Source organism: Nerophis lumbriciformis, linkage group LG18 (genome assembly GCF_033978685.3).
Source record: "Nerophis lumbriciformis linkage group LG18, RoL_Nlum_v2.1, whole genome shotgun sequence".
Taxonomy (NCBI): Eukaryota; Metazoa; Chordata; class Actinopteri; order Syngnathiformes; family Syngnathidae; genus Nerophis; species Nerophis lumbriciformis.
Genome location: NC_084565.2, coordinates 19,794,810 through 19,817,500, shown reverse-complemented (window position 1 = coordinate 19,817,500; position 22,691 = coordinate 19,794,810). Strand labels below are relative to the sequence as shown.

The 22,691-nt window shown below is 38.1% G+C and overlaps 1 protein-coding gene across 1 annotated transcript in view; it reads right to left on the bottom strand.

Moving 5' to 3' along the window:
• Window positions 1–22,691, bottom strand: part of xpr1a (xenotropic and polytropic retrovirus receptor 1a) — a 215,797-nt gene that overhangs the window by 2,352 nt on the left and 190,754 nt on the right. The window contains exons 12-14 of the mRNA XM_061977801.2: window positions 5,454–5,620; window positions 5,227–5,366; window positions 2,538–2,762 (exon numbers count right to left, since the gene is read on the bottom strand). Of these exons, the coding sequence (XP_061833785.1) occupies window positions 2,538–2,762; window positions 5,227–5,366; window positions 5,454–5,620 (532 nt within the window). The remainder of the gene's footprint in view (window positions 1–2,537; window positions 2,763–5,226; window positions 5,367–5,453; window positions 5,621–22,691) is intronic.

The window sequence follows — 22,691 nt, the reverse complement described above, 5'->3', positions numbered from 1 at the left end:
GCCATGTCTGGTCCAAATGCTCATTTGCACCACGGGAGAACAAACCACGTCAAAGTCCTAGTCTTGACACATAAGTGTTACTGTTCAAACTGTGTATTATGTCACAGTGGCCTAAAATAATAAATATACTTGGTAAATAAAATCTCTGCCTTGTTTTTAATGAATATTTAGGCCTACTACGCTACTGTATTTCAATGTTAGTCATTAAGGTGGTTCTTGAAGAGCCAAGTGTTGGAGAATGTACAACAATTCTTCTCAACTAAAGAGGAGAAAATAACCTTAGAGGAAAAACTAATTTAAAACATTTGTATGCTCGTACAACACTAAAAGCCTTTAGCATATCTATATGTGGTATTAAATGATGGAATGGGTTAAGTAAAGAAGTTAAACAATGTACTGATATGATCCAATTAAGATGTTGTTCAAATTAATAGTGCTTACAAAGTAAAAAGAAGAAGAATTATGAGAAACACATTCAACCTTATTGAAAATGTGATATTCTTCATCTCAGTATGTTTATCATGACTGATTTAATTAACTATTACAAAAACTGCTGTATTAATCATTCACTGATGTCATTGTGCTATGAAAAGAAGTCAGTAAATGAACGTATGTATTTGTAAACACTCTAAAGTGGGAAAGGGATAGGATTAAATAAGCTTTGCTTCTTCCTACTCCTTTTCGGACATGATGTATAGAGAAATGATATGAAAGTGTGTGATGTATTATGCTGTAAGTGTGTTCATGTTCCAAATAAACTAAAGAAAAAAAAAGGTGGTACTTGGTGAAAAAGGTTTGAGAGCCACTGACTGAGCGACCATTTTTTTTAAATGCATTTTTTTAAAAGCAATCACCAAGATCAATGACAAAACTAGATTTTTGGGCAGGATTTCTGCATTTATCAACAGGGATACACTTAAGACCCTTGCCGGTGCCCTCATACAGTGTCATTTTGACTACGCCTGCACCTCCATGGTTCACCAGTATCCCCAAGCCATTAAAAACAAAACTGCAAACTTCCCAAAACAAGCTGGTGAAACTCCTGCTCAACCTCCCATACAGGACTCACCTAACTCAAGCCCACTTTACCAAATAGGGATGGCTTAGAGTTGAGGAAAGAGTACACCAAATTGCAATGTGCATGGTTTTCAAAATACTCAGAGAAACTGTCCCCAAGTACCTGTCCAACTATTTCACCAGAGTAAGTGATGCTCACAGGTACTACACTCACAGACCTCAACCCCCCAAATTCATGGGAAAAAATGCATTCTACTATTTTGCCACCACACAGTGGAATGCACTACCAACAGACCTTAACATTCGAACTTCCCTACTAAATTTTAAAACTGCCATAAAATCCAGGCTCAGCTTAACCAATGGTAAACTTTTACAACTGTGCCGTCAGCAGTGTCCTCACTTACGGCTTTTAAGTGTGGTTTGCTAGCTGCACTAAAGCGAACCAACAGGCCCTCCTGCGGCGGGGAAAATTACAAGGACAATACTCCCAGAGATGAGTGCCATGTACACAACTCGCTGCCTGAAGCGAGTACACAACATCCTGAAGGACAGATACCACCCAGCACATGGCCTCTTCAACCTGCTACCCTCTGGAAGGAGGTATAGATCGATTCGCGCCAGGACCACCAGAATGTCTCACAGTCTGTATCCCCAGGCTGTGAGACTGCTAAATGAACAGCCTGCCCCTTTGCTGCCCCGGACCATCTTATTACCTCACTCTTCACCACCTCAATAATTGTGCTCTGGACATTGCATTGCTGCAACATCAACGTAACACCCATCAGACATCTGACTGTTGCCACCCCTCACCCCTCTATTTGCCATCTTTTGACAATGCTAAACTGTAGACTATGGTCAACCTGCACTTCTATGCCACTAGACAAAGCTCAAACAAAATCTCTTTGACATGTATGACTTGAGTGTTATTATGACAATGACAATAAAGGAATTGATTGATTGAACCTCTATCTGATCTGCACCAAAATTGATACCCAGCAACTTTCCGAAGCATCAAACAGGTTTATATGTGGTTATAGTGTATAGATATCTTCTCATTCTGTTTTGCACACTCTTGGAGTCAACATGTGTATAGTCATGTACATAATGTATCCCCCCCCCCCCCATTTTTTGTATATATTGTTTTTAAAATCACCTGACATGTATACTGCACATAATTTATCCATTTTTTTAACGTAATTTTTTATATACCGGTTCATGTTACAGGTTATTTATATTTTATTATTGAATGTATCAACTTTAAAGAATATCTAATGGACCACAATGGAAACAAGCCTTTTGGCTTTTTGTGCCATCAATTAGCCTTTTTAAAGCATTACATGGATTCAATTCTTTAAGATGTCAATAAACTTCTCAATCAATCAATCAAAAACCTCATTGGAACACATCAAGTGGATGATTGTGAGTTTACATCGTGGACTGTGCGTGTAATAATTGTTTAGTTTTTGTATTTTTAAAATTTGAAATGCTCCATTGTCACGGTGTTCATGTGAACGTCTTACTGCGAGGCGGACAGGAGAGGGCGCCGCAGCGAGAGGCTGTAGGACCTCTTCCACATCTTCTTGCCAGAACGGTTCCGGACTCCGTCGTCGTGGTCCATCATCTGCTCCAGCAGCGTCTGGTCGTCGGCGTTGAGCGGTGCCACGGAAATATCTCTCACCGCACGGAACTCACCGCAGTTGTTCAGGTGTTCGTTCTCCAGACGGAAGAAGTTCCACACGAAGCGCCTGGCAGTGAAGATGAAGGCGGTCATGATACAGTATGAGTGGTCCTCTTTTATGCTAATTGACTTTACAATGGTGTTGTAACAGTACAACATACACGGTCTGTTTACCTTTCATTTATTTGCTCCACTTTTGAGAGAAGAGCAGCTGAAAACGGTCGCTTTTAAAGTTCTGTGTACGTACTTTGTAATTGTTGTGTGCCAAATTAGTCACTTTAAACCTAATCACCAATAAACCTTATTGTCTTTTTCCTGCCTTTTATTTCCGCTCTTACTACTTCAACTTCCCGGTGTCCAACACACAACACATGTCTTCATATCCAGTGTCCCCCGCCCTTAATTTCCCCTTACAATGGTTCTGGTATTGTCATGTGACCCGAGTAACCAATACATGGCAGTAACTAACCATAATACACCCCACCAGCTAGATGATCTCACACCGTGTATACAAATATATATATATATATATATATATATATATATATATATATATATATATATATATATATATATATATATATCTGTGTTGGCCCTGTGATGAGGGGGCGACTTGTCCAGGGTGTACCCCGCCTTCCGCCCGAATGCAGCTGAGATAGGCTCCAGCACCCCCCCGCGACCCCGAACAGGACAAGCAGTAGAAAATGGATGGATGGATGGATGGATATATATATATATATATATATATATATATATATATATATATACAAACCCCATTTCCATATGAGTTGGGAAATTGTGTTAGATGTAAATATAAACGGAATACAATGATTTGCAAATCCTTTTCAACCCATATTCAATTGAATGCACTACAAAGACAAGATATTTGATGTTCAAACTCATAAACTTTATTTTTTTTTGCAAATAATAATTAACTTAGAATTTCATGGCTGCAAGTTACATCACCTTTTCTCATAACAACACTCAATAAACGATTGGGAATTGAGGAAACTAATTGTTGAAGCTTTGAAAGTGGAATTATTTCCCATTCTTGTTTCATGTAGAGCTTCAGTCGTTCAACAGTCCGGGGTCTCCGCTGTCGTATTTTACCCTTCATAATGCGCCACACATTTTCGATGGGAGACAGGTCTAGACTGTAGGCGGGCCAGGAAAGTACCCGCACTCTTTTTTTACGAAGCCACGCTGTTGTAACACGTGCTGAATGTGGCTTGGCATTGTCTTGCTGAAATAAGCAGGGGCGTCCATGAAAAAGACGGCGCTTAGATGGCAGCATATGTTGTTCCAAAACCTGTATGTACCTTTCAGCATTAATGGTGCCTTCATAGATGTGTAAGTTACCCATGCCTTGGGCACTAATGCACCCCCATACCATCACAGATGCTGGCTTTTGAACTTTGCGTCGATAACAGTCTGGATGGTTCGCTTTCCCCTTGGTCCGGATGACACGATGTCAAATATTTCCAAAAACAATTTGAAATGTGGACTCGTCAGACCACAGAACACTTTTCCATGTTGCATGAGTCCATCTTAGTTGATCTCGGGCCCAGAGAAGCCGGCGGCGTTTCTGGGTGTTGTTGATAAATGGCTTTTGCTTTGCATAGTAGAGCTTTAACTTGCACTTACAGATGTAGCGACGAACTGCATTTAGTAACAGTGGTTTTCTGAAGTGTTCCTGAGCCCATGTGGTGATATCCTTTAGAAATTGATGTCGGTTTTTGATACAGTGCCGTCTGAGGGATCGAAGGTCACGGTCATTCAATATTGGTTTTCGGCCATGCCGCTTACGTGTTGTGATTTCTCCAGATTCTCTGAACCTTTTGATGATATTATGGACCGTAGATGTTGAAATCCGTAAATTTCTTGCAATTGCACTTTGAGAAACGTTGTTCTTAAACTGTTTGACTATTTGCTCACGCAGTTGTGGACAAAGGGGTGTACCTCGCCCCATCCTTTCTTGTGAAAGACTGAGCATTTTTTGGGAAGCTGTTTTTATACCCAATCATGGCACCCACCTGTTCCCAATTAGCCTGCACACCTGTGGGATGTTCCAAATAAGTGTTTGATGAGCATTCCTCAACTTTATCAGTATTTATTGCCACATTTCCCAACTTCTTTGTCACGTGTTGCTGGCATCAAATTCTAAAGTTAATGATTATTTGCAAAAAAAAAAAAAAATGTTTATCAGTTTGAACATCAAATATGTTGTCCTTGTAGCATATTCAACTGAATATGGGTTGAAAATGATTTGCAAATCATTGTATTCCGTTTATATTTACATCTAACACAATTTCCCAACTCATATGGAAACGGGGTTTGTATATATATATATATATATATATATATATATATATATATATATATATATATATATATATATATATATATATATATATATACATAGATAGATAGATAGATAGATAAATATGCCGGCCCCCAGACACATTTTTTTCTCAAAATTTGGTCCCCTGAGTCAAAACAATTGCCCAGGCCTTGTGTAGAGGCAAGTTTACCTGAAGACCTCCAGAGGAGCGAGCACAGTGGCCACAATGTCACCCACTGAGTGAATCTTGGTCATCGTGGTCAGAGAGATCTGGATGGTCCAGGCAAAACGCAGGATGACATCTTCTATGATGGCACAGTAGTAGTAGGCCTACGCACACAAAAAAGGGGACGGATTCGACTCAATCTTGCCGCTTACGTGCATGGAGGAGTTCTACACGACAATAAACCACAGTACCTTATGCGGGTAAACAATCTCTTCTCTGAGGAAGGTGTTCTCTCCAGCTCCACGGTCAAACAGACCCCAGTCCATACGCAGATCCCAGATCAGTGTGTACAAGGAGCTTATAGAGGAGAAGACGACCAGCAGGTAGAAGAACATGTCTGCATCTGTGTGGCCTTGCTCTGGAAAACACACACATCACTGTTAGTATTACATCTACACTTACGGTCACATGTCTGGTTCAGTCCTGGCTTCCTGTTTCGCACGGGACTCCAACCTGGGTCGCTCGCATGAGAGACAAGCGTGCTAGCTACCAAACTAAAAACCGATTTGTCAACCGAATAGCTAGGACTGCTCTTGAGGTTGTTAATGAGTGAGGCTTTTTTTTTTGTCCGGTCCAGCTACTCAGGCAAATCATAAGTTGATGTAGATGCCCAACAAATGTACTTTACAAAAGAGAAGTGTGGGATACTTGTCTTGTTGCCTTATTTGTATTTGACTTTATTAAAAGGATTTATATTATTATTTGGTGCAGCAGGGAGGGGATAGAAAGAGAAAAAAGGAAGACAGAGGGGGAAATTGCAGGGACAAGAGGAGGATAAGACAGTGAGACAACAGCCACAGCAAACAACAATAACAATAACAACAACAACAGCAAATAGGATATATTCAAATATGATGGTAAAAGTGATAGCAAAGAAGCAGTTTGTGAAATAAAAAATAATACAGAAATTAAAGCTGCAAGCAGCGATGGACGGGACCGACTTAGACGGCACATAAAATCCAAACCGGAGCAGTAATTAAAACTCTTTCGTCAACTTTTAACCAGAAGGGTTCAATCTCTCTCCTGTGCTAGTTTGAAACCGACACAACAAACGTGCTCAGAGGAGATAATTTTTTAAAAAAGGTGACCGGTTTTTACAAAACTTTTGTTTTGAAGGGGGAATTGAAAACTTCCTGTTGATTTTAGCTGGGGGTTGTCAATACATGAAATGTAGGTCTAAGTGAGACCTACATAGAGGTTTTTGTTTCTACGACATTCCTACTGGAAGTTACAGGCAGTTTTGTCTGAGTTTTCTTCCTAGGAGCAGTTGTGTCTGTGTTTTCTTCTTAGGGGGCGCTAGAGCGCAATTTTGAGTTTTGGAGTTGTGTTTTTTCATTAGATCGCAATTTTTGCCAGTTCTGATGTGTGTGTCCAGTTTGGTGAGTTTTGAAGCATGTTAAAAGGGGTCAAATTACAGCTCAAAGAGGCAAAAGTGACTGTTTTTACTAAAATGTTGTTTAGAAGGGGGAATTGCAAACTTCCTGTAGATTTTTTGAAGGATGTCAGTGTATGAAATCTAGGTCTAAGTCAGACCTACATAGAGGTTTTTGTTTCATGTCTCTACGACATTCCTACCGGAAGTTACAAGCAGTTTTGTCCGTGTTTTTTCCTAGGGGGCGCTGGAGCGCAATTTTGAGTTTTTATTTTTTTATTTTTATTTTTATTAGATCACAATTTTCGCCAGTCCTGATGTGTGTGTCAAATATGGTGAGTTTTGAAGCATGTTAAGGGGGTCAAATTACAGCTGAAAGACGCGGCGGTATAATTATAAAGAAATAAAGAATAAAACGCACAAAATACAACAGGGTCCTCTGTCCCAAAGGGACATTGCGGTTCCTAATGACAATGAGCATTATTACACTACAAATAGAGCAATACAAATACCAATAGAAATAGCGCTATTGATAATGAATAATAACAATGATTACCTCTATTATCAACAATACAATTGTTTCAAATGCAACAATACATATATGTAATGATAACTAGACATACAAAAGAAAGCAGATAATTAGAGGGGAAGAAGGAGAAGCGAACTGTATTAACCTTGTAGATTGTTATAGTAACAATAGGTTAAGCTTTGTCAGTGTGCCGTGTGTTAACCAGTTTCACCTAGGGAGACAACATTAATATATGTTTGATGAAACATGATTATATGCATGAGTGTATGTATGTATATGTACTTGTTCAGTATGTGTATATGTATGTTTGTACAGTGAATGTATATGTACAGTATGTGTATATGTATGTTTGTACAGTGAATGTGCGTGTGGATGTACAAACTTTGAGTGTGTAGGTGTGTGCCGGAGTGAGGTTTACCAACGTCCACATGTCCGAGCCACATCAGCTGGACTCCATTACATTTACATTCATTCATCAAGGCTGTGAATATAAATTTTTAATTGTGGGCCTTAATGGTTTCTTTGAACTGTTCTTTTTCCAGTGTGTATTACAACACCACATCTCTTCAGTGAAAAACAATAATGGAAAAAGTTTGAATATTCCCCCAATTTACATTGGGTCAAAAACTATATAAATAGTGAGGCAACAATATACATCATACCGTATGTAGAGTCGTTTAAATATTAATGTTGAAAGTACTAGAATGTCTTAACTTGACACAGCCAAACTCCATTCAAGTCTTGCTATTGATTATGATTGACTGCAGCTGATAGTTTCTATTTGGCAGAATAAACATGATCCCTATTGGACTCACTAATACTCAGAATAAAGCGAAAGTCCCAGAGAACATAGATGGATGATGAATAATGCTAGACCTGCTCACTCACCATCTATGTTCTGGTTCAGCTCAACCATATTTGATAGGATCAGACTTCATTTTTTGGGATGACAAATATTTAACTAAAGACTTGATAGTAGAAAATGGATGGATGGATGAATTTACAAAACAAATTTACTAAGTTTCTTCTATTTTGTACCTCTTCATTTAAAGCAGGGGTGCCCATTACGCCGATCGCGTAGGGTGTGTCAGTCGATCGCCAGCCAGGCATTTAAAAAATAGACCTAAAAATTAGCGATCATCAATCTTCACCAAGACGTCACTTGATTGACATTCACAGCACCCGAGGGTCTTGTGAGATGACACTGGCTGCTGTGAGATCAATATTAAGAAAAAAATGACCGACAGGAAGGCGAGAAACACTTTTTTTATTTCAACAGACTCTCGCGCCGTACCTTCCGTCAAAACTCTAAGGACCGACTAACAAAAAAAGAGTCTCAGAAAGCTGGCCTGCACAAGCGAGCAAGCTACGGAGTTTGCCGCCAATGTTTTTCTTGTAAAGTGTATGGAAGCTGGACAAATAAGATGCCAAAAACCAACCACTTTCAAGTGGTATTGGACAGAAAGGAGGACTTTTTTCTCCTCCAATCAGAAATGTGGACGTTATCATCACTACTGTCTGATTCCAATCAATGCAAGTCATCAGAATCAGGTAATACACCAACTTATATTCTTGTCTTCATGAAAGAAAGGCATCTATATGTGTTAACAAAAACGTCTCTTTCACAAATAAATAAATATAAATGATATATATGAATGAGGTAGATCCCCTCGACTTGGTCAATTGAAAAGTAGCTCGCCTGCAGAAAAAAGTGTGGGCACCCCTGATTTATGTTTACGGATTTTGGGCCACTAGAGGGAGCCACCACATCAGAAATACATGACACACACGTTGCCATTAAAAAGGGTAGGTACTTTCATTTCAAAGTCCATTATGTTCACATGATTTATTGTTTCACTTTTGACTTTTATACAGTGCATCCGGAAATAATTTACAGCACTTAACGTTTACCACATTTTGTTATGTTACAGCCTTATTCTAAAATAGAATACATTCATTTTAGTTCTCAAAATTATGTAGACAATACCTCATAATGACAATGCAAAATTGTTTTTTTATTTTTTATTTTATTTTGCAAATTTATTAAAAATATTAAATACAATAAAAAATCACATGTACATAAGTATTCCCAGCATTAGCTCAATACTTTGTTTATGCACCTTTGGCAGCAATTACAGCATTAAGTCAGGATTGGCACATCTATCTTTGGGCAGTTATTATTAGGGGTGTGGGAAAAAATTGATTCGAATTCGAATCGCGATTCTCACATTGTGCGATTCAAAATCGATTCTCATTTTTTAAAAATCGATTTTTTGTATTTAATTTTTTTTTTTTTTTTTTTTTTAATTAATCAATCCAACAAAACAATACACAGCAATACCATAACAATGCAATCTAATTCCAAAACACTCAGAACTGCAATAAACAGAGCAATTGAGAGGAGACACAAACACGACACAGAACAAACCAAAAGTAGTGAAACAAAAATGAATATTATCAACAACAGTATCAGTATTAGTTACAATTTCAACATATCAGTGATTGATTAAAAATCCCTCATTGACATTATCATTAGACATTTATAAAAAAAATAAAAATAAAGAACAATAGTGTCACAGTGGCTTACACTTGCATCACATCTCATAAGCTTGACAACACACTGTGTCCAATATTTTCACAAAGATAAAATAAGTCATATTTTTGGTTCATTTAATAGTTAAAACAAATGTACATTATTGCAATCAGTTGATAAAACAGTGTCCTTTACATTTATAAAGTTAAAGTTAAAGTACCAATTATTGTCGTGTGGCAAAAGTATTCTCTGCATTTGACCCATCACCCTTGATCACCCCCTGGGAGGTGAGGGGAGCAGTGGGCAGCAGCGGTGGCCGCGCCCGAGAATCATTTCTGGTGATTTAACCCCCGATTCCAACCCTTAAAAGCTTTTTACAAAAATCTACTACTCTGCTTGCATGTCAGCAGACTGGGGTAGATCCTGCTGAAATCCTATGTATTGAATGAATAGAGAATCCTTTTGAATCAGGAAAATATCGTTTTTGAATCGAGAATCGCGTTGAATCGGAAAAAAATCTATTTTGAATCGAATCGTAACCCCAAGAATCGATATTGAATCGAATCGTGGGACACCCAAAGATTCGCAGCCCTAGTTATTATGCTCATACATCTTTGCATCAGGTTGGATGAAAGCGTTGGGTTTCCTCCAGGATGTCAGACCTGAGAATGTTGTTTCTCGTGGTCCGAGAATCTTTCAGGTACATTTTGGCAAACTTTTTACTAAGGACACCATACCATGCAGGCCTGATTAGTGGATTGCTGCAGAGATGGTTGGTCTTCTGGAAGAGGAATGCTGTAGCTCTGACAGAGTGACCATCGGGTACTTAGTCACCGCCCTGACTAGACTAAAATTAATGTATGGAAACATCCTGGATGAAAACCAACACTTCCCATCCAATCTGATGGAGCTTGAGAGGTGCTGCAAAGAGGAATGGACCAGACTGGCCAAACATAGGTGTGCCAAGCTTATGGCATCAAATTCAAAAAGACCAAATTGCTGCCAAAAGTGTATAAACAAAGTATTGAGCAAAGGCTATGAATGGTTAAGTACCGGTTTTGCTTACCGACCTCAAAGCTATTTTATTTGGTACATGGTGTAATGATAAGTGTGACCAGTAGATGGCAGTCACACATAAGAGATACGTGTAGACTGCAATATGATGGCAGTCACACATAAGTGATATGAGTAGACTGCAATATGACTCAAGTAAACAAGACTGACATTTTATATGTTCCATTGAAAATATAGAACATTACATACGGCGCTAAAAAAATATATCAAAATGTTTTAGTACGACTTCAGTAAGCTATGAAGCCGCACCGCTTGATGGATTGTACTGTTCAACATACGAGTATTATTATGGTGTGTGTATAAGGTAAGACATTATCTGGCGTTTTGTTTCGCAATATTATGCAAAAGCAACTTTTCTTACCTTCTGGTACCTGCTGATCTGTATTTGGGATCTGCATAAGTCCTGAAAATGTGCGCGCATCCGCCTTTGTAGTCCGTGCCGACGCCGCTTCTTCTTTTTCTCTATCTTCTTGTAATGGGACATTCATTCTCCACTGTTGCCATTTCTAATATAAAGTAGTGTAAAGTTCTTACTTATATCTGTCAGTAAACTCGCCATGAAAGCACTAAAACATACCGGTGTAGTGAGTTTACCTAATTCACCCAAGGAACTTTAGTTATTAGAGAGTTCCGGTCGGACGGTTTTTCACGGGACACATTCCTGGGCCTTGTTGTTGTTTCCAGGTGAGGAGATGCTGCTCCGTTATTGATTTAAGTAAAGTCTGAATGTCATTAAAACAGTTAGCTCCATCTTTTGACACTTCTTCCACTCCCGTCCTTGCACGCTACAACAATGATGACGGGGAGAAGACCCTGCCGAAGGTGAGCCACGTAAATAAGAAGCGACTGTCAGAAAGTGGCTTCAAGATGATCTGTAAAACAATCTATGCAACATTTTGACCAAAGAACTACCATTACATGTTATGTAGACCACAAGGAAGTGTTTTATATATAGAAAAATAAATAACAATATGACTCCTTTGATGCGGCCTATAATCCGGTGCGCCTTATATATGAAAAAAGAACGAAAATAGACCATTCATCGGCAGTGCGCCTTATAATCAGATGTGCCCTATGGTCCGGAAAATACGGTACATGTGATTTTTTTTTTCATTTTTAACAAATTTGCAAATTAAAAAAAAACAAAAAAAAAACTTCACATTGTCATTATTGGGTATTGTGTGTAGAATTATGAGGACAAAAATGTATTTATTTTTATTCCATTTTGGAATAAGGCTATAACATAACACAATGTGGGAAAAAGTGAAGTGCTGTGAATACTTTCCGGGTGCACTGTATGTTCAGAGGGGGTTTGAGGAAGGTCTCAGTGTCTTTGTGCTTAGAACAATTTATTTATAGTGGCGAGTCATGTGGTGAGATGTCGGTGAGTTTTGACTTGTGATGTCTGTGTGATGGTTCCTCATTGATAAAGTGTATCCACACACACACACACACACACACACACACACACACACATTTGTCTTGGCTGACTACCTCCCTACGTGTCAACCGGTCACCGCGTTTCGACATTTCCACCCGCCACACTCCCACATGCACATCCCACTGCTGACTTCATTGTACTGTTGCTTCTACAGCCGAGCCACCATTGGGATGGAAGTGCCCCTCCCCTTGTGCCACAGCTGACATTTTCCAGCCCCTGGAGAAGATCCATTGATGTGATTTGTTCCTTCCGTTAACCCTTTGCTTTTTGGTTAAGGCAATTCACCGCAGAGCAATTAAAAGTTGACACACACTGAAGGTGGGTAATGGTGGTCAAAGGCTGCTGTCTCACACACACACACACACACACACACACACACACACACACACACACACACACACACACACACACACACACACACACACACACACACTTTAAAACTCTGTTACAGAACTTGAGAATGCCATTCATCCATTATATATATTTTGAACATGCATACAGTTACAATATGGCACATCACATATTTGCAAATGCAGCAAATCATTGAATGTCAACATTTTGGATTTAATAAATACAAGTAGAGATGTCCGATAAATGCTTTAAAATGTAATATCGGAAATTATAGGTATTGGTTTTTTTTTTAATTATCGGTATCGTTTTTTTTGTGTGTTTTTTTTTTCAATTAAATCAACATAAAAAACACAAGATACACTTACAATTAGTGCACCAACCCAAAAAACTAATTCACACAAAAGGGTTGTTTATTTCTGTTATTAATATTTCTGGTTCCTACATTATATATCAATATATATCAATACAGTCTGCAAGGGATACAGTCCGTAAGCACACATGATTGTGCGTGCTGCTGGTCCACTAATAGTACTAACCTTTAACAGTTAATTTTACTAATTTTCATTAATTACTAGTTTCTATGTAACTATTTTTATATTGTTTTACTTTCTTTTTTATTTAAGAAAATGTTTTTAATTTATTTATCTTATTTTATGAATTTCTTTAAAAAGGACCTTATCTTCACCATACCTAGTTGTCCAAATTAGGCATAATAATGTGAAAGAGCCATCAATCTGTCAATCCTTTCCGTGTCCGGGCCAGGTAAGGTTCCCTCGCCTAATGTACGGAATAATTTTGGTTGTGCTTACCGACCTTGAAGTTAATTTATTTGGTACATGGTGAAATGATAATTGTGACCAGTAGATGGCAGTCACACATAAGAGATATGTGTAGACTGCAATATGATGGCAGTCACACACAAGAGATACGTGTAGACTGCAATATGACTCAAGTACACAACCCAAAAATTGTATATGTTCCATTGAAAATGTAGAACATTACGCATGGCTCTCAAACATCTATCAAAATGTTTTAGTACGACTTTGGTAAGCTATGAACCCGCACCGCTTGATGAATTGTACTGTGCTTCAACATACAAGCATTATTATGGTGTGTATAAGGCAGGGGTCACCAACGCGGTGCCCGCGGGCACCAGGTAGCCCGTAAGGACCAGATGAGTAACTTGCTGGCCTGTTCTAAAAATAGCTCAAATAGCAGCACTTACCAGTGAGCTGCCTCTATTTTTTAAATTTGATTTATTTACTAGCAAGCTGGTCTCGCTTTGCTCGACATTTTTAATTCTAAGAGAGACAAAACGCAAATAGAATTTGAAAATCCAAGAAAATATTTTAAAGACTTGGTCTTCACTAACTGACAAAGAAACAGATAACAGATTTGGTGTCCAGTTCAAAGTGTGACATGATTTATTTAAAAATTTGAGAGTTGACTTTTGTATTTTACATGAGTTATTATTTGTACAAACATGGTGCAAAGTAATTCATGATTTGTTAAAAAATGTTAGTGGCTAGCTAGTTAAAATGGGATATTGTGATTTCACAAGACTGTCTTAGAAGTGATCATTTGAAAATGTTCAATTTGAAAAATGTGCACTTAGAGAAAATATAAAAATAAAGTGTTGCATATTGATATTTATCTGTTTCTATATATATGTGAGAAATTATTAAGATGATCAGTGTTTCCACAAAGATTATTATCATTAATTATTAATAATAACATAGAGTTAAAGGTAAATTGAGCAAATTGGCTATTTCTGGCAATTTATTTAAGTGTGTATCAAACTGGTAGCTCTTCGCATTAATCAGTACCCAAGAAGTAGCTCTTGGTTCCAAAAAGGTTGGTGACCCCTGGTATAAGGTAAGACATATTATCTGGCGTTTTGTTTCGCAATATTATGCAAAATAATTACTTTTGGTACCTGCTGATCTGTATTTGGGATTTGCATAAGTCCTGAAAATTTGCGCACGTCCACCCTTGTAGTCCTGTAGTCCTATAGTCAATAAGCTTCTTCTCTTTTTGTATCTTCTTGTTATGAGACATTCATCCTCCGCTGTTGCCATTTATAATATAAAGTAGTGTAAAGTTCTTACTTATATCTGTCAGTAAACTCGCCATGAAATCGCTAAAACATACCGGTGTAGTGAATTTACATTATTCACCCAAGGAACTTTAGTTATTGGAGAGTTCCGGTCTGACGGTTTTTCACGGGACACATTTCCGGCGTTGTTGTTGCACTAGAAAGCCACGGATGAGAAGATGTTGCTCCGTTATTGATTTAAGTCTGAATGTCATTACAACCGTTAGCTCCATCTTTTGACACTTTTTCCACTCCTGTCCTTGCACGCTACACCGCTACAACAAAGATGACGGGGAGAAGACGCTGTCAAAGGTGAGCCACGTAAATAAGACCACCCACAAAACGGCGCATCCTGAAGAGACTGTCAGACAGCGGTTTGAAGATGGTCTGTAAAACATAATCTATGCAACATTTTGACCAAAGAACCACCATTACATGTTATGTAGACCACAAGGAAGTGTTTTACATTTAGAAAAATATTAAATAATATGACCCTTTTAATGTGCCTTATAATCGGTGCGCCTTTTGTATGAAAATAGACCTGACTAGACTCGCTCATCGGCAGTGCACCTTATAATCCGGTGCACCCTATGGTCCGGAAAATACGGTATTTGTATTAGGTTATGTGTATTGTCTCCCCAACAAAACACAGTTGTGTCGTCTGCAAATAGTACTAAATTTAAGTCCTTTGTAACTTTACAAATGTTCTTTATATAGAGATTAAACAATTTTAGTCCAAGTGTTGATCCCTGAAGCACGCTGCAAGATATATTAAGCGCTGAAGATGTATTCTTACCTAGCTTCAGGTAATGCTACCTGTTGGTTAAGTAGCTTCTTACCGAGTCCAAGACCAACTCTCTGATGCCATACCGCTCTAATTTAGCTGACTTTTAGCTGACAATTGAGCTTTATATGCACCGTGAATATAAATTAAAGTGGATGGGACATTAATTCCAAATACAATCCCGCTTAGCCTGGGGTGGCAGCAACTAAACCAATGTGGTCATAGCGGCACGGGAAGAAATGATTGCAAGTAATAGTGTTATTGATGCCAGCTATTAAGTTTCATCATAAATATTGCCACTGGAAATCAAATATTTCCATACAAAAATACCACCGGTCATTTCTGAGAGAACAACACAGCATAGCACAACACTGCTAACAGGTGAAAATAAATGCTAAATGACCTATAAGAATAATATAATGTGAAAAATCTGTTTCTATGGTAACATGCATCTATCAGGGAGCCAATTAAAAATCCTAGAGTCCGCACAAATCACACCCATTCAAATGTAATAATTCAAACATACGATAGTGAAGTAGTATTTTACACGACTTAATACTTTTATTGCCGAAGTCTGGCTGCAGATGTGAATAAATTAGCTGCAGTCCAAGCCTGTTTGGCCATAACAGAGGTGAATTAAATTGTCTTTTATGGCTAAAATGAGCTGAGCGTACGCAGTACATTTCTTGCCTCATGACCGACGAGGGCTCAGTGCATTAAATGAAGTTGTAAAAACTGTCAAGCTCGCTGCCTCATCTCTATTCAAGCTGAGTCTTCTTTAACCTCGGGCCTCTCCTCCTCCTTTCCGTAACAGCGCGTTTAAGAAAATTGACTCGTACTATGTTAAGTGACGTCACAAACTTGGAGCAAAGCCCTGTGTAACCGAGAAGTCACAAGTAAATGTAAAACACTTGAAAAAAAAATAATTGTTTGAATGTATACACTCCCACCAGAACATGCACAGTTTTGTAAGATTGTATTTATGCAAGAGCTGAATGAATAATTTATAATAGAGATGTCCGATAAATGCGTTAAAATGTAATATCGGAAATGATCGGTATCGTTTTTTTTATTTTTTATTTTTTTTATTTTATTAAATCAACATAAAAAACACAAGATACACTTACAATTAGTGCACCAACCCAAAAAACCTCCCTCCCCTCATTCACAAAAGGATTGTTTCTTTCTGTTATTAATATTCTGGTTCCTACATATTATATATCAATATATATCAATACAGTCTGCAAGGGATACAGTCCGTAAGCACACATGATTGTGCGGACTGCTGGTCCACTAAAAGTACTAACCTTTAACAGTTAATTTTACTAATTTTCATTAATTACTAGATTCTATGTAACTGTTTTTATATTGTTTTACTTTCTTTTTTATTCAAGAAAAGGTTTTTAATTTGTTTATCTTATTTTATTATTATTTTTTTAAAGTACCTTATCTTCACCATATCTGGTTGTCCAAATTAGGCATAATAATGTGTTAATTCCACGACTGTATATATCGGTTGATATCGGTATCGGTTGATATCGGTATCGGTAATTAAAGAGTTGGACAATATCGGAATATCGGATATCGGCAAAAAGCCATGATCGGACATCCCTAATTTATAACAATAACAATGACAAAACATGTACAGTATTTTCCGGACGATGAGCTTTTTTCATATATAAGGCGCACTGGATTATAGGGCGCATTAAAGGAGTCATATTATTATTTTTTTTTTTTCTAAATTCAAAACACTTCCTTTTGGTCTACATAACATGTAATGGTGGTTCTTTGGTCAGAATGTTGCATGGATTATTTTTTACAGATCATCTTCAAGCCGCTTTCTGACAGTCGCTTCAGGATGCGCCGTTTTGTGGGCGGTCTTATTTACGTGGCTCACCTTCGGCAGCGTCTTCTCCCCGTCATATTTGTTGTAGTAGTGTAGCGTGCAAGGACGGGGGTGGAAGAAGTGTCAAAAGATGGAGCTAACCGTTTTAATGACATTCAGACTTTACTTCAATCAATAACAAAGCAGCATCCCCTCATCCGGAAACAACAAGGCTCTCTAATACTGTACCTAAAGTTCCTTGGGTGAATAATGTAAACTCACTACACCGGTATGTTTTTGCGCTTTCATGGCGAGTCTACTGACAGATATAAGTAAGAACTTTACACTACTTTATATTAGAAATGGCAACAGCGGAGGATGAATGTCCCATCACAAGAAGATAGTGAAAAAGAAAAATGTTATCGACTACGTACTACACGGACTACAAAGGCGGACGCGTGCAATCTTTCAGGATTCATGCAGACCCCAAATACAGATCAGCAGATACCAGAAGGTGAGAAAAGTTGCTTTTGCATAATATTGCGAAACAAAATACCAGATAATATATCTTACCTTATACACACACCATAATAATACTCATATGTTGAAGCACAGTACAATCCATCAAGCGATGCGGCTTCATAGCTTACCAAAGTCGTACTAAAACATTTTGGTAGATTTTTGAGCGCCATCTGTAATGTTCTATATTTTCAAAAGGAACATATACAATGTTGGTGTTGTTTACTTGAGTCATATTGCCATCATATTGCAGTCTACACGTATATATTATGTTTGACTGCCATCTACTGGTCACACTTATCATTACACCATGTACCAAATAAAATTGCTTCGAGGTCGGTAAGCAAAACTAGCATTATAAGGCGCACTGTCGAGTTTTGAGGGGAAAAAATGATTCTAAGTGCGCCTTATAGTCCCGAAAATACGATATACATATGACAAAAGTGTATATTTTTTATTAATGTTGTGAATATTTAAATGGCACTGAATATTACTAAGAGCTGTTTCTCACGGTTTTCACCTCTCATGATGCTGAATTACTATAGGTAACCAAAATATCTGCAAGAGCATTTTTTTTTAAAGTTTTTTTTTGCATTTGGATTATTTTTGAATAAACATTTTTCAAAGACGGATGATTAAAAAAATACATACTTCTGCATTTTGTTTATTTTTTTCACCTATGATGCCTTATCCAACATACGGTATTGCTGTGTTGCATCTTTGAGTGTCCACGCTATAAATCAGCAGTGTTGGGACTAACGCGTTACAAAGTAACGCGTTACTGTAACGCTGTTAGTTTCGGCGGTAACTAGTAATCTAACGCGTTATTTTTTTATATTCAGTAACTCCGTTACCGTTACTACATGATGCGTTACTGCGTTATTTTACGTTACTTTTTATGTAGTATAAAGTGTGTTTTATCGGAGCGCTGATTGTCGTTCTGATTCTTCTTGTGTCACAAGCCGGAGAAGAGAGAGAGACATATGCGCTCTGTGTGGGTGTGTCTGAGTGTGAGTGTGGGGAGCGAGGGGGGGGGGGCGTGTCTGATCATGGCGGAGCCAGAAGTCGAGTTTGCTAACATGGAGATATTTTCACTACTTTTCTTTTGTCGAGCACAAAGAAAATAACATTTTAGTTAAATGTAAATTGTGCTTTGGATCAAAGATGCCATCTACTGCCCAAAACAGCAATTCAAATCTGCTGAAACAAGCTACATAGCAACATGCTTCGACGAAGCTAGTAAAGAGAGACAGAGACTCTGATGCCACTTCACCTCCACCACCGCTGAAGGTACACACTCTGTCAAACAATGTTCCCTCTAATTGTTCATGTGTGAGCAAATGCAAAAAGTCCCTGAGCATTGAGTGGAGTCCATGTGAGCAACTTTAGACGTGCACACTGTGGCTACACCAGCAGCACACCTGTCCCAAACCTCACTAAATAACAACTTACATCTCCATCCATCCATCCATTTTCTACCGCTTGTCCCTTTCGGGGTCGCTGGAGCCTATCTCAGCTGCATTCGGGCGGAAGGCAGGGTACACCCTTGACAAGTCCCCCCCTCATCACAGGGCCAACACAGATAGACAGACAACATTCTCTTATTATTAGAATCAAATGACAGCAGTCATTTCCATTTCTAATATAAGTGTTTAGGCCCACTTATAATGACAATAACAAAAAATATTGTTTTTCATGAACTGTGTACTTGTATTGTTTGTCTGGGTGGAGGTCCTGCTTTGGAAATAATTTGTACCCCTTTCAGACATTGCATTTAGTTCCCATTAAAACATTCACATGTTGCACAATGGGATGTAAGCAGGGGATCATGTGTACATTCCTGCAACTTCCTGTTTGTAAAAAATATATTTTTATTAGTATTTATTTAATATACTAACAGCATTTAATGATTAATATTTATAAATTAAGATTCCTAATAAATGACACTAGAATAAGCACACATTTGATTGGTAAATCATAGTGTAACGACCTGGAATGACACTTTATGTGTGGTGTTGGAGTTGTCCGACTTTTTGTGTGGCCGTAAACGCATCACTGGCTAAGTGCCATATGTGCAAGTGTTGGCGCACGTGAGAGAGCGAGCGGCTGCTGTTGATATAACAAAGTTGCTTTTGGTCTGGTTTGTACTGCAGAAAATGACCAGTTTTGCTAGATATCTTTTTTTTTACTAATGTTTTGGTGATGTGTTTATGGCTGACAGTAAAGAGTTTTGCTCAGTAAAGTGATGGATGGAATTCATGTCCTCAAAGCGTCTCGACAGACGTTACAATATTTGAACAATGATGACGAAAACAGTTTTCTCTGTCGTGTCCGTGTCGTGTTGAAAATTGTTATGCGCTTATTTTTTTATTTGATTTTGTGCATGGCATAGATTTGCCGTGCGCAGAGGACGCTTGAGCAGTGCGCAATTGCACATGCGCGCTCCTGAGAGGGAACGTTGCTGTCAATTCTCTTATATACTCTTTCATTCTAGACTTCTAGAGTGTTTGATTATCACATCACTCTAAATGTATAGACTATAAAGTTCACAAACATAAAGAGGGATCCTAGTGGGCCAGGCCAATCTTTCCTTATCTCTAAACTAAAACTGGGGAAATGTGTAGAGTGTTCTGGGTTTCAGACATGATTTTGTATAAGAATTACTTGAGGAAGAAAATGCCTGGTTAGACTTTGTGTATGTAGTGTGTGCCTTTCTTGGTTTACATCTATGCTGTTATTATGCTGTTTGTTACTTATGTATGTTATGTTGCAGCTATTTAAAATAGATTTGTCAATTTGTTCTGGCCAGAAACAAATTGGCCTTTGTAACATATCTTTGTCTTTGTGTGTTGTATGTAGACCACATGGCTTAGCAGAGTTGAGTGATGCAAATGCATGTCAAGTTGATCAACAGATTGTATTATTCTCCAGTGCAATAACAGTACTGAAATGAAGGCTAAAAGGGCATTAATTGGAGCTTTAAAAAAAAAAGAAAAAATAAGTAACTAAATAGTTACTTTTCACAGTAACGCATTACTTTTTGGTGTAAGTAACTGAGTTAGTAACTGAGTTACTTTTGAAATGAAGTAACTAGTAACTGTAACTAGTTACTGCTTTTCAGTAACTAACCCAACACTGTAAATCAGTACTTCAAAATTCACGTTCTAAATCGGTTTTATCCTCACACTTATAAAGAAAAGGTTAAACAATAGGTCAAACCCTCCATTGGAGGGTTAAAAACCTTTAATCTTAAATAAAAAGGGCTGAGGCCCAATAGTAACAGCACTGAAGTGAATGTTTATCAGAGCGAGGGGATCTGCTATGTTTAACGTTTAACTCCACACCATTTGTTGTATTCCTAGTTTTATGCTTTCCCGTAGATAGCAGGAGCTATTCCAGGAAGAGTGAGGTGGTGGTGAGGTCACACACACCATCAGGGCCGTCCGTGATGGGCTTAGCAATGATGGTGACACATCCTCACAGACAGATTGATAATGACTGAACAGTAAAACTCAGCAGAATGAACGAAATGCCACGCCGTCACCTCCTTTAAACATTATGGACTCCCATCCAGCAGTTTTTAAATACTCAACCTTTTTTAATAAAAATGGAGCAATTATTTTAGGGATGTCCTAATTCTACTTTTTTTTTTACTTCCGATACGATACCAACATTAGAGCCCTGAGTATTGTCCGATACCAACATTAATTCGATACAATACTTTTATTATTTTGTAGTGCGGAATGTTAGAAAAGGCAGGATGAAGTCCAATTAGTCAAGAACAACGGTAGGTATGAAAATACTACACTTATGACCAATGTTCCCTCTAATTTTGCATGTGTGTGAGCAAACGCAAAAACTCCCTGAGCATTCAGCGGAGCCCATGTGAGCAACATCAGACGTGCACACTGTGGCTACACCAGCAGCACACCTGTCCCAAACCTGACTAAATAACAAGTTAAATCTCCATCCATCCATCCATTTTGTACCGCTTGTCCCTTTCGGGGTCGTGGGGGTTGCTGGAGCCTATCTCAGCTGTATTCGGGCGGACGGCGGGGTACACCCTGGACAAGTCCCCAACTCATCGCAGGGCCAACACAGATAGACAGACAACATTCTCTTATTATTATAATCAAATGACAGCAGTCATTTCCATGAGGTTATTTTCTAATATAAGTGTTTAGGCCCACTTACAATGACAATAACAAAAAATATTGTTTTTCATGAACTGTGTACTTGTATTGTTTGTCTGGGTGGAGGTCCTGCTTTGGAAATAATTTGTACCCCTTTCATACATTGCATTTAGTTCCTATTAAAACATTCACATGTTGCACAATGAGATGTAAGCAGGGGATCATGTGTACATTCCTGCAACTTCCTGTTTGTAAAAAATATATTTTTATTAGTGTTTATTTAATATACTAACAGCATTTCATGATTAATATTTATAAATTAAGATTCCTAATAAATGACACTAGAATAAGCACACATTTGATTGGTAAATCATAGTGTAACGACCTGGAATGACACTTTATGTGTGGTGTTGGAGTTGTCCGACTTTTGCGTGTGGCTGTAAACGCATCACTGGCTAAGTGCCATATGTGCATGTGTTGGCGCAAGTGAGAAAGCGCGAGCGGCTGCTGTTGATATAACAAAGTTGCTTTTGGTCTGGTTTGTACTGCAGAAAATGGCCAGTTTTGCTAGATATAATTTTTTTTACTAATGTTTTGGTGATGTGTTTGTGGCCGACAATAAAGAGTTTTGCTCAGTAAAGTGATCGATGGAATTAATGTCCTCAAAGCGTCTCGACAGACGTTACAATATTCGAACAATGATGACAAAAACTGTTTTCTCTGTCGTGTCCGTGTCGTGTCGAAAATTGTTATGCGCTTATTTTTTTATTTGA